Genomic DNA, 13,748 nt, shown 5'->3' on the forward strand with positions numbered 1-13,748 from the left:
AAGAAAAACTTAGCTTTTGGACTATTCTGAGCAAATGAATAAATATAATTTTAGAAAGACCACTTCCCTTATTACCATACACAACAGAGAAATAAAAAAGAGAAAAAACTCAATCTGACAATATTTTAACTCCAGATTCCGAGCCATCTCATCAGTGAGTTGATTGCTCATTCTTCCACTTGTTAGGTCAGGTAAATATATGACATTTAAAATACTTGTTAAAAGATTGAAACATCTAAAAAGTTAGATTTACTCCATTACAGTGAGTTCATTTAACATTGCTTCTGGAAAATTTTACAGCAGTGTAATGACAGACCTTAATTTATTCCAATTATATTTTGTTCATTTCCATTTAAGAAAAGTGGAGCTGAAATAATCAGCCCTTTTGCTCCTTAGGCTTCCAAGAATATATTTTCATGAGTACTGCACAAGTCATCTTTTTGCAGCCATCACACATACTAATTGCAAATGTCTATTTTTATGATAAGGAGTGGTATTAGCAGACAATTAAGGACAAGATCACTGGTTGTTCTTAACTGTTTTGGCACAAAAAATAGATCACCGAATAAAATTTTCATCTCAGTAAATGTGTAAGATCAAATACTGAAAAGATATATATTCAATTTTTAAAAGGCACATCTACAAAAGCTAAGATTCAATAGTAACTGGGAAAAAAACAACCTTGGGATTTATACCATCTCTCACAGATTAATAGATCTCATCCTGTCTACTTTTGTGACCTCAGTGTCCAATAACTATTCAACACAACTGGGGGAGGAGCACATATTTATTTTCAAGCTGTGTGCACAGAAAATATGAGCATGACTGTGCATGTGAAAAACAGTCCTTACGTTGATTCATTCTCTTGATACAATTCAACATATATTGGCAGTAAGTGCATGTGTCAGAGGTAAAACAAACCCAATGATGACAGCAAGACAGTATTTTTTCCAGATATGAAAGATGAACATATAATTTTTTCCCTTTGAAATCTTCAGGCTTCCAACAGCAACCATGGCTAAATTTATTTAATTTTAACTTTTTGGGGGTTTGTGTTGGGGTTTTTTTTAATAATTAATAATTATTACTGTTTTGTGCCATAGCCTCTTTTTCATTGCTGATTGACTAAGAATTTTTGTCCATTGCACCACAACTAGCTGGCACAGGAAACTCATTGAAAGCTATGGGAAACTGAATTGCTCTAAATTCTAGGATTGCATTTTAAAAGTTTTGTGAGAATAAAGAAGAAATTTTATTTTGAACGTGCAGGAACACTCAAACTATTCTTGTCAAAAAACCACATGGAAATTCGAGAATTATCACCAGGTGCCAGCCTGATATATCTGCAACTGAGACTTTCTATACAAAAAGGGATTTGCTATCCGAAAACATCAGTAGGGTGTTCTATACATTATTAGGGAGGTACTTAGTAGATTTTTACTAAAAATAATATATATTTTCTTTTCAGTAAATATTTATCAATGTTTAGTTGTTACAAAAAGATTATAGCTAAAACACTGCTTGGTTCCTAATGGTGTTTGACTGCAGAAAACTTTCTCTTTCATCTCAGTAGTGAAAGGAAATAGTTTGACTGGATCATAAAAGAAATGGAGACACCTTTAGCTTTAAACTACTCACCCTTATTTCTGTTCCTACATGTCAACAAGTCTACCTATCTTTACTTTCTGTAATTTGTTCTTTAGTGTGGTTAAAGAAAAATTGATTGGGCATAATATGCAGTAGTTGGTAACGTGCGGCATATTGTAGTACCAATATGGTAATAAAATGTAGATTGCAGTGGATGGTTTGTGTTAACTGTATTACAAAACTTAATTCATGTTTTTAATTGTTATACTTTTTTTTTTGCTTCGAAATGCCTCTATTCAGAAAAGTAAACAGAAAGTTTAGTTCTGAATGTTAATTTCATAAACCATGCACACTCTGTCTTCTGCTCCATCATTCAAAATTTTAGTTTACAGCTGAGAAATGTATCTAGCTACAGAAAGCTCTCATTTTTCTGGAATGGGTTGGTATTGTATGGTCAAAGGGAACTGACTTCTAAAAAAGAGTAAATAGGTCCCTTGGACAGTCAGCTATATCAGCTAACTCAGTCAGTGGGAGTATTTCTTTTGCAGCTGTTTTCCTCAATTCACACTCATAAAATGCTCCCCTGATTCGTACATACAACAAAGAATAATAAGGTCAAGCTTTATGTTTGTTGCCTAACATCCTTAACAAGCACATGCTGTTACTGAGCATTTTTATTGTTGACTGGTGATGTTAGATTTAATAGACATTTTTTCTACATCACTACCAATTCGATGAATATGGTTAATTTAAAACTTCCTGATACACTGCTCACAGAGTTCATTTTTATTTGAAAAAAAAAAATAAGAATCGAAGTATTTGAGGGTGTCGTGATTTAAGTCCGGCTAGCAAAATACCATGAAGCCGCTCTCACAAATCCCCCTCCCCTCCTCCAGTGGAGGGGACAAATCAGAGGAAAAAGAAATAAGGAAGTGAGAGCGAGACTGTGAGAGCTGGGAATGCAGCTGCAGAATCAGAAGCGGAGAGAAGACCTTGAAACTGGTACAGGCATTCCTCAGTGCCAGCTAAGAACTTATCAGTGCTGCTCCCTGCATCCAGGAACACAGCTTTCTAGCAGCCACAGTAAAGAGAGTTAACCCTTTCCTGGCTGAATCCAGCACAAGGGTCAGACATTTTATGTAAGGAAAATTCCTTAATGTCTGACTAATTTCACATACGTAGATCTTGAAAGAATAAGTAAAAAAGAAAAACACAATATTTATCTAGAAAGCATTAGAGTGTTTTTTTTAGAAAAGGCACTCAGGATTAGATAACATTTTAGAAAACTAAAATAAAATTCTTGACATTTTAAGTAAGCTCATGAGTAACTAAAAAGAGTTAATTACTGTTAAATTGATTTTGTTGGTTAAAACCATTATATCTGGTTTTAGCATTGAACAAAACACTGCAGGCTTTTTGTCAAACTTCAGGAATTTTCTTTTGGTCTTTAACTGGCATGTGAACACAGAAAGGAAAAAAAAAAAAACCAAACCACACCAAAAAAGCAAAAGTTACAACAAGATACTAGGCCTAAATTGAGGTACATGTTTATTATGTATCTGAAGTCACTTATCCAGTTCTATTTTTGCACTGTTTAATTGAATTTCATATTCATTTTTATTTCTGTGGGTTCTTTCATTCTTTAATTCTCTTTTCTCCTAAGTTGCATATAGGACAGGTGAAATGACTCCTAAGTGGAAGGTAGCTGTGACTCACCATGCAAAGCAGAAAATGCCTACTTGACCTATTTAGGTAAAATATCAAATTAAAGTTTCTGGAATTAGACAAAATGAGTTCCTCACTTGCTTTTCATTAGACCTATTTTATTTTTCTCAATCCTGATTCCCCTCCTTGCATGACGTTTATCTGCATCTATCTTTTTCTTTTCCCATCTATGAGAAAATCAATATATCCAAATGTCAGTTCTGTTCTGGTAGTGCCTCTAGTACTTGATAGTTAGGACATAGTAACATTTGTTCTCCCAAGGCATATCTGTTCCAAATGTAGCAGAATTATTTAATGCTTTTCTAAGGCTGAGTGTGAGGACTAGAGATTACTTCAGGGACACAACATACATTTATCTACTCAATTCAAGAAATGTGGCAGTAATAGTACTCAGAGTCAACTTACTATTCAGCTACATTAATGTACAGATTCCTCTATAAATTGCATATGGCTGATTGCTAATTTACTTGTTAGAGTTTTGTAGATTAAAAAAAAAATATATCTTTCATCAATATCTTTCATCAAGAACCTCATCACAGTCAAGTATGGAGTAAATTCTGGAATCCTTTGTAAAGTCATCCTAAATTAAATGTTTTCACATTTAAAAGACTATCACTCATTACAATCAGAAATCATATATATTTTTTTGATGGAAATGCATATTTACATGTGATTTGAGATTTTAGCTTAAAGTGAATTATGTATCATAATTGTAGAACAGTTAAGATCATCCTAATGAAAGCATTTCTATAGAAACTTGTGCTTGGAAGACCAGAATGAACAACTGAATTAATTATTTAGAGATGTTTTGAGCTGAAATAGGTCTGTGTCAGCTTGCAAAGAAACTAACAATCCTAAACATATAAAGCACTAATACATATTAGTGCAATATTCAGACATACAAATCCTAGATTGCAGAGGTTTTCAATCCCTACAGGTAGAAATGTTACAGAGGTATGAAAAGAAAATTTTATTTCACATTCTTACTGATGTATTTTGAGGAGGAAAATAGATTTTCATTTAAGAGGCCATGGGGTGATCTTGAAAAGATTTCTCTTTATGCCTGTATTATGTGTTTCCCTTTTTTCCTCACACTCTCTCTCTCTCTCATTTGTCTTTTAAAATCCAGCTGGTCACTTTTTTCCATTCTTCCATACTTAGAGTATTTCTATCACAGCCAGAACTTGTCGGTTCTTTCAATAAACACAAAGATAATTCTATATTCACTGAGATAACTACAACTCAGGTCCCAAGAATATAGTGTGTTTCCTGGCATGAATTAAAATAGGAACCATTTTATCATCATGGACTTAACACCCAAGAAATAAAGACTGCTTTTATTCATGCATCTTACCAGAGTTCATATTACATGTTTTGTTTTAAAAAAAGAGAGCCTGATGAACAAACCTGTATAAAGAACTGAATCAGCAGCAAATGTCAGTTCACAAAGAGTTAAGTTCTGTTATATCATAATTCCTTTTAAAACTCCAAAAGTGTTCTTTTGCTCATTCATTAATCAAGAGAAACAGTCCAATCCAACATACATATACTATAACATGGCATATAATATATATGACAACTGCTCTGAGCAGGAGAAGAAATTAGTATTATGTACAAATTAAGATTTATGCTCCTAAATCAGGGGATTATCTAAATATTACAGTTATCAATTCGTCAAGAAAATCCCAGATGATATTACACCTCAATTTTGCTTGTAGAACAGTGGAACTTTTGAACATTGTGTGAAATAAGGAAGAAAAACTAATACAAGTGTGTATTCTGGTATCTAGCTTGTTTGCAATAAAACTCATATTAAGATTGTTTATGAAGAAGGGTGTTCTAAAGCAATATTGAAGTAGGTGGTGGGGTCTCAGATTTTTTTTCAATTTTCAAGGGTTAAAAATTGTATTTTCTTTGGAAACAATGTGTTAGTTCATTTGAAAGTTAATTACAATTCCACTAAAACTTACCTTATATGGGTAATGATGAGGGTTGTAGCTGGAATGAAAAAGTCATCCACTCTGTCAAACTGCTTTCCTACTGGCTGAGTATGGATTGTGTGATGAGAAACGCTCCCACTGGCTTGTGTTATCACCTACAAAAAGTAACATAATTATAAACTATAGTAGTAGTCTTTCAAAATTTAATCTCTATCCAAATAAATTATCACAGTACTGCCTCTATAATCCACTTCTTGTACTATCCTTCAGTTACCAATAATAAGAACACAAATGACAGTGAATAAAGCTGTCCAGCATTACAGATTTCAGAGAGCTGCTACATATCTGACTACTTAACCTTCATATTTACTTCTTTGCCTTTTTTTCATCACATTTGAGTCCATATTTATTAATTTATATTACTAAAGTCTCTAGCAGTTCCTAGTGCAAACTAGGTCTTTTTTTTTATTATTATTTTTTTTATTTTACAATATATTTTAGAGTGAGATTAAATTTCTGAAGCACTTCAGCCCGACTGAAAAAATAAGATGTTATCAACTGATCCACAGGAAGCAATGTCTATGCATACTACCAATTCTTGTTGATCATGAGTTAATTTAACATAGTTCAGACATATTACAGAAGAGGAAGCTGATTTGAGATTACACATTCCTTAAATTTGTATGAACTGTTTTTCCTCAAATCCCCAAATCTTGGACCTTCTGTGAGGTAAATGTTTATGGGTGAAAAAAAAAAAAAAATCCATGTAATAGCCACTAGGATAATCACACACATGCACTTAACAGTGGATTAAAAAAAAAAAAAATCGATTATCTACACTGTAAGGAAGAGTGAGTGATCGGTCACTTTAAGACATGATAAGACTGACTCTATTACTGACTCAATTATCAGTCATTTTCTGGGGAGGAGTGACAGCTAAACTCCCATGAATTACTTACTTTGCATACTCATAGTTACTAAGAGTTTGTGGGTTTCTCAGAAGGAGTTTTCGGATGTTACCCAATTTTCTGCTTGATCCCTGCATTTGAATTTCTCTTATTCTTAATCTTATATATATATTTTTAAATACATAAGGATTTTAACAATTTAAAGAAGCAGGAAATAAGACAAAATACAAAAGTAATTTTGAAATTATGACATAAAGACAATCACCATATTCTCAGGGTATTATTTTTAAATAAGGAACAGAAAGTAGTGAAAAGGTAGGAATGCAAGTACAGCTTCTTGAAATATTTCTTTAGTGACTGTCCCTTGGCTCGCCACTGCTCAGAGGCATGGGAAATGTAAACATTCTTAATATTTTACATGTGAAAAAAACAATAAGATGGAATTTGTCACCTCCAGAGCATCAATATAATTTTAGTGAAACAGGAATATGCCTAAAATCCTCTAATTAGGGAAAAAAACATCATAAACAGTAACAGTTTGCTCTCAACAGACTGGCAGTTATAAGACATGCTGCTGCTTTCAGCTGTATTCTTTATCCTTCTATCAGTTTAGCAGTCACTTCCAAGTAAGGGTGTTGAAAAAAATCTCTAACTTTTTTAGCGAAGTCAGTTGTCTGAGTTGTTTTTTGGTTACCCGAAATAATTTCACTGCCCCTGCTGCTATCATGATAATAATGCTTAAAAGGAAAACATACAAAACGTTACAATTGCACAAAGGTTCAACTTGTCTAGATTCCCTTGCATGTAACCATTCTGATCACCTCACCTGCAAAGTTGGTGAATTCTTTTCCATGTTTCCCCAGCTCAGAACCCAGACTTGATCATGTGATTTATCATAGTGTAGTTTCACTGGAACAGGATCTGTACTTACTGCCTGAAGCATAATAAAAACAGAACTCTTTAATTTCAGCCACATTTTCAAAATAAGAATAATATATATGTTTGAATTAAGATGAGGACTGGACATGTATTTCCTGATATTTTCATGTTGTATTTAAAAATTATGTTGTCAATTGTTGAAACAGCCCTCTAATCAATTTAAAGGTACTGAGTTGTTGAAGAAAATATTTTTATTCCTCATGTGGTCTAACATTTGGCATCAAAATTAAATTATACTGAATGTATTAAGAAGCTGAAAACAAAGGTTTTAAATAAAAAAAGTACTTATCTTCCCTCACTACCATCACTCTCACTTTATACATACCAGTTTAAAAACTGCACCAATTATTAGAAAATGGCTAAAAAGGAGAGTGTTCTCAAGGCACATACTGAAATCAGTGCAGTCCTGCATGAAACCAGCACAGTACTGCTATACCCAAAGCTTCCTATCTTTCCTAAGCTGGGTATATTTTGATGAAGTTTGAAAGATTATTTCCGTAAGGTCTCCAATTACAGTTGCTACTTTTGGTAGACTTGTGAACAGAACCAGCATTTTCTCTAAAACCGTGAGCACTCTCACTTGAGACCACAAATCTTTTAGACAGTGGAACTTTACACTTCCTTTGTTATGAGAAGAACTGAAGATTTCAGAGGCATGAAATGGGAGGACAATGCATTTGATTAAGAGACATTTTGCAGTAGGTAAACAACTGGAGGGATTACTTTTCTATTTTCATCATTAGAGCAAAAACAATAGGTGGAAATTGTTTTCTAGTCTCACCATTATGGAACTGTAACGCAAAGCTTGTTTATCAGTTTGTCAAGGAGAGGACCAGCTGGCTAATTAAGTGAACCTAATTTAAACTAATGATGTAGATTCTCAAGGTAATGCACTAATGGCTGGCTGAGACTGCTGATGATAGTTTACTGTACTCCTGAGGTGTTGCAAGCCACAGCTTCATCTAGGCAGAGTTTGTTTTTCCTTTTGAAAATGGAAAATGAAGCCAGGTTTCTCACCAGCTCATTTCAAATCAGAAAGGTACCTCTCGAAAAAGGTCATTTCTGTTTGATAACATATTTTTCCTGCAGGCTAGAAGACAACTTGTCTAAAGTAATACTTAGGCCATTGTATAGCTAACTCATTCACGTACGTCAGATTTCTTTTTTGCTTCCCCCGACAAAAGGTCTGACCCCTACATGTTCTGCCGGATGAGCGCAAGCTGTTCTCAGGGTCTGGGCCCTAGCGCTGCCAGGAGGACAACTGCCCGCAGGGTCAAGCACAGGTGATGCAGCTCCCAAGAGATGAGCCACAAGCAGAAAGGAGTAGAGGGTCTTAGAAGCTGGTTCACAGCTGCTTCTAGATAGACAGGCTGGTGTGCTAGCAGCTCCGCACAGACTGGAGGATGGTAAGCTCTGTTCACTTCAGCAAGTCTCTGAGTCACCCCTGTTAAAGCTGCTAAGCAATATAGGACAGCTGCAGGTGACTACCTGCTTTCAAGAATTTGCAAATACTTCTCTTAACTTCATAATGATAAATCAAAACCTCTACATATATCTCTCTATAGATATACCATCCATGTTTCCAATACATTTCAATTTAGTCTGCTCTAGAATCTTCTTTAAGTACTTATTTTGATAAATATAATTGTCACAGAAATAAATCATCCTCAAAAATAGTTGTTATATATGTGCACCAGTACACACACCTATTTTGTTACCTTTCATAGTAGAAAGGAGTAAATATAACTTATATAATATTACTACAGAGGAAACACCATAGAATAAACAAAACCAAATCAACATTACTTTTACACAGAAAAGAGCAGTTATCCAAATTAAAGCCCTTCCAAATAGACCTTGACAGAATTTTTATTAGTGCTGCTCAATTTCAACATAGAAGGTTTTCTCCAGATTTGTTCCTACAAGAGTATACATTTTTGAAAACTTGGCTTTACAGAGCAGATAGGTGGTTTCTTCTTCACAATATAGACTGGAAATAGTTAAACTGTAAATAATATCCCCTGCATTAATATGACATTTAGAGAAAAGTCATTCTAGTAAGAAAAATTCTCTCATTTCTGAACAGCTTAGTACCTATTTTCAAAAAATAATTTACATTTTGATTTTTTTTTTTTCTGTGCTAGGCAGTACTGTAAGTAATAAAAACAGACTGGTCTTGCTGAGAAATTAATCTCCCTTCCTTTTTTGTATGAGTGTTTGTGTAGATGCATATGATATGAGTAGAGCTACGTTTAATGGTCAGAGAAATTCTTGCTGCTTGCAAAAAACAAACCCAAAAAGAAATGTTTATTGTTAAAAGATAAGGAAGACAGGACTATGCTCATTATAAGAAATGCTGAACAAAGTATCCCTTGGCTTGTCACTGTATTCCAAATTATTCTTACTTTAATCGTAAAAGCCATCAGTGAATCAGCAGTGGTTTTATTTATTACAGTCTTATAATATGTGTAAAAATATTGTATAGGTTTTGTGCTTTCATGTGTTGGGTTTTTTTTTGTGTGTGTGTTTGGTTTTTTGGGTTTTTTTTTAACTACTTTTACTTTTCTTTTCTTAATAAATCTATTTTAAATATCACCATAGTTAAACCGGACATAGAGGAAGTCCCACAGTACTTTTCCAATGTATTGTCCAAGTGTATCCTAGAAAACTACATTCAGGTCAGTAACAAAGAGAAGAAATTATGCTCAGGTGCCCAAAAGCACCAGTAAAATATTTGGTTGAATCTACTTATCTGGTTCATCTGTTATCCCGTAATCATACTGACTTACCTAATGTTTGTGCTAAGTATTGTGAAATGGAAAGATAATTTATCATTAATATCTAAACATCCTAGAACCATCAGAACCATCAACACTGAGACTGTCATTCCTGCCACAGGTTTCCACAGAGAGGATAAATTTCATTCTATGTTTTTTTAACTTCATGGTCTGGATATTATTAAAGTAATGGAAAAGCAATGCTATTCTATCCTTCAAAATAAAATTTCTTTGAAAGTGAAAGTTCTTTTCCTAGATTAACATGAAACCTTGTGGACTATTCAGTTTTAGCTCAATATATTTGCTAAAGAGCACAGACTTTGTGCACAAAGCTCTGTGTAACACCTAGGCATCCTGTATGTCTGGTTTTCAGCTCACTGCAGAAACTTGAATATTCATATGATAGAACAGCAACCTACATAACTCCATCCAAAAACTGGAGAATCACTTTACATATTTCTAGGGGAAGAGTGTACTTTCAATTAGTGCTTAATTAATTGAACTTTACTTTTTAATTAACATACATCATTGTTGTAAGTATCTCTAAATATTCAGTTAATGGTAAAGTACTTAGTAAAATAATAACTAATGTAACTGAATGTCAATTAGGAGAGTCTACCAATCCAACTATCCCATAAACCTAAGTTTAAAAGAGCATCGAACTTCTCTAATATTTTTCAGTGAGCTCAAAAGGCGTAATATTCTCTTGCCACTGAAGTCTAAATACTAATAAATGCAATTAAATCAGTATTTCATCCATCATCTGTAGGAAAGCAAGATGACTTGTGAATGTCAGCCAGAGACGAGGGAACCCATTGGCCAGAGATTCCAGTCCTTATCTGTGGATTGCAGTAAGCCTAGGTTTTTCAGTCACTCTTCCAAAGAAATGTATTGAATTGGTTGTAAATAAAGTCTTGTTTTCAGAAAACAAAAAATTTGTATCCACTTGGTTCCTCTCTAATTTGATATGCAAAGGTCAATTTAACTAAAAAAAACCAAAAGAGTAAAAGATCAAAAAATTAACTTTTTGAATAAAACATTCTATCAGTCTCTGTCACCGTTTGGATAGGTCAGGTTTTGAGGAAGCTATGTCTACTCAGCCAGCTGACATAAAATACAGAAGGCAAAAAATACGGATTTTTAAAGAATGAAAAAGCATTAAAAATATTTTTCAGGTGAATGTAAATTTGCAATTTTACTATGTGGGATTTTTTTTTTATTTTCGATTAATACACATAATACATTATATACTAATTTCATAAAACCATAGAATAGTTTGGGGTGTAAGGGACCTTTAAAGTCCATCTAGTTCAACACCCTAGCAGTAAGCAGGGGAATCTTCAATTAGATCCAGTTGTTCAGAGCCCTGTCCAGCCTGACATTAAATGTTTCCAGAGATGTGGCATGAACCACCTCCCTGGAAAACCTGTTCCAATGTTTCACCACCCTCATCATACAAAATTTTTTCCTATATCTAATCTAATTTTATTTTCTCTTAGTTTAAAAACATCTCCCCTTGTCCTATCGTCTTTGATAGGAGGGCCTTTAATAGACCCTATTAAGTAAATGAGGGCCTTTAATACTCCCTATTAAAAAATCTGTCTCTATCTTTCTTATAAGACACCTTTAAGTATTGAAAGTCCATAATACAGTCTCTCCAGGGCCTAATATATGATATATAATCCATACATTAAAGATTTTCTTTCATTTGTTGTCAGAAAAGGCAAAGGGCATAAAAAAAAGTTATATTTAAATATTTTAATTAAAAATGTAGATTAGTTTTTTAATAATAATGATTTTAAAAATCCATGTTTTATTTAGCAGAAGAACATCTGTTTCTTATGAATGTGTTGATACTATTAACGACCTTGTAGATGTTAAGCATGTTTGTATGATTAAAATTCGTATCAGAACACCCAGTGTGGTGTCAACATGTCTTTATCAGTTTTATACACAAGCGTCCTTTCTTCTGAGAATCAGAGCAGGATTGTTAACAAGTTACTAACTAAATTCAGATCTCAGGAAACAATTTTATTTCTGAAAAAGAACATTGCTTTAAATTAAATTTCAGTATTTTATATGATCTATAATGTTCTTTAAAGAACTGCCACAAACACACAACCCCAACCTCCTAACAAGACTAGTGACAGTCCCTAGATAGAATTGATTGACTTGTTTTGCCACTGAAAAGGAAGTAAAATTAATATTTCTGGTAAAATATCATTATCTTGAAAGACTAAAGAGTACCTAATGACATGCATTCTATTGTATATTTCTGATTTTAAAATAAATAAAAATAGTGTAATATGGTGGGAATACTATTCAGAAACCAAGTAGTAAAAATTAGGATTTTTTTTACTTTTTCTATATGCATCGTTAACAAAAATATTTTAAGACTTTAAATATTATCTTCATACTCAGAAAATATATTTTTAGAATTTAATGAGTTTCTGGCTATTTTCTAAATACGTTTTCACAGGTCTGTAACAATTCCACAGACTAAAATCTCCCTCATAAATACCCCCTATTAAACCTCACAGTAAAATAGTATCATTGATACCACTGGATATGTAAAGGAAAAGAAAGAGAGAATGAGAGACAAGAGTAGAGTGGTTACAGTATTTGATTTGAATGGTGGCAACTAAACATCAAATTTCACCTCCATGCCACTAAGACTACTGACCATTTGAAGTATATTGTGACTCTCAGGCTCTTCTGAGGAAACCGTGCTGCTTCATAAAGCTAATATTTATTTAGCATTGCCTTGTACCTTTGTCTTCCACAAACTATATGAATGCATTAATCCCTGTACCCCAGCATCAATTTCTCTCTTTTTACCCAATGAATTATTTTGACTGAGTATCTGCAGCATCCCAGAGACTGAGAAACTGATAGTACTAACTACACAGTAGAGAGGAATAGAGTAGTTCAAATTCAAAGTCTCCAATCTTGCTCAGGGTGGTGTTGATTCTCCTGCAATTCCAGTAATTTTTTTCTCTAAAAGCTGAGTAACAGTCCTCCACCTTCTGTAGCCAAATCTAACCCCTTAACCTTTCCTGTCAAAATAGATATACACATTGTTGAGATAAAATTCTATTTTTAATGAATCTTCAAGTGAAAAGTACCTCAAGCCAATAACTTCTCAAAGAACTAATTTCCTCAGCTACTTGATTAATATTTATAAGCGTTATATCCATGTTGATCCTCTCCCAATTGCCTACTGACAGGAACAGTCACTAAACTGCTGCTAAATGTTGTAAGTAGATGAGCTTTTTCCTAGACATTGTGTTTAGTCTTCAGTCAATTGCATTTTTTTATTTCAAAATATGAAGGGAAACCTTAAATTCTTGTGTCCAGATTAGGTATTAACTTAAAAATGACAAATAAATACCTGTACAACTTTCTGAGACTGTACATCAACAATAAGAACTCTGTCAAGTGTGGGCTGAGTTACATAAATGAACTTGTCTTTTACATTAACAGCAGTTGCCCATACACACCGCTGAACAAGATCTCCATCTTCTCTGGGACAAACTTCATCCTATAATTCAACAGACACACGGAAATTGTAAGAATCAAAACTGTCAGCAATGCAATAGAAAGACAAATTATAGTATCGTCCTTCTTTATCAACTGTAAAATAAAATCTCAGAAAATATGAGGGAGGTAAAAGAACAGGAAACATTAGGAGATAGACCAATGTCAGCCTAACTGCATGTTGTAAGCACCACACATCTCCACATCTCACAAACACTTTAGTGTGAACAGCACACCAGCTTTTTTAGACATGTTCTAGACATTCAAGCAGTTAGCACTGTTGTCCTGGAAAACTATTTGAAACAATAACACATGTAGAAATAAAGTGAGCAAGA

General features: G+C 33.6%; 1 protein-coding gene across 1 annotated transcript in view; it reads right to left on the minus strand.

Annotated features, from left to right (window-relative positions):
* The window catches only part of LOC104512636 (follistatin-related protein 5-like), a gene marked incomplete at its 5' end in the record, with an annotated part of 29,992 nt that extends 16,575 nt beyond the window's left edge, over positions 1-13,417 (minus strand). Inside the window, 3 exons of the mRNA XM_010155692.1 lie at positions 5,283-5,407; positions 6,987-7,094; positions 13,268-13,417. Of these exons, the coding sequence (XP_010153994.1) occupies positions 5,283-5,407; positions 6,987-7,094; positions 13,268-13,417 (383 nt within the window). The remainder of the gene's footprint in view (positions 1-5,282; positions 5,408-6,986; positions 7,095-13,267) is intronic.
* Between the last annotated feature and the right edge of the window lie 331 nt (positions 13,418-13,748).

Source organism: Eurypyga helias, unplaced genomic scaffold (assembly GCF_000690775.1).
Source record: "Eurypyga helias isolate BGI_N326 unplaced genomic scaffold, ASM69077v1 scaffold11337, whole genome shotgun sequence".
Classification (NCBI taxonomy): Eukaryota; Metazoa; Chordata; class Aves; order Eurypygiformes; family Eurypygidae; genus Eurypyga; species Eurypyga helias.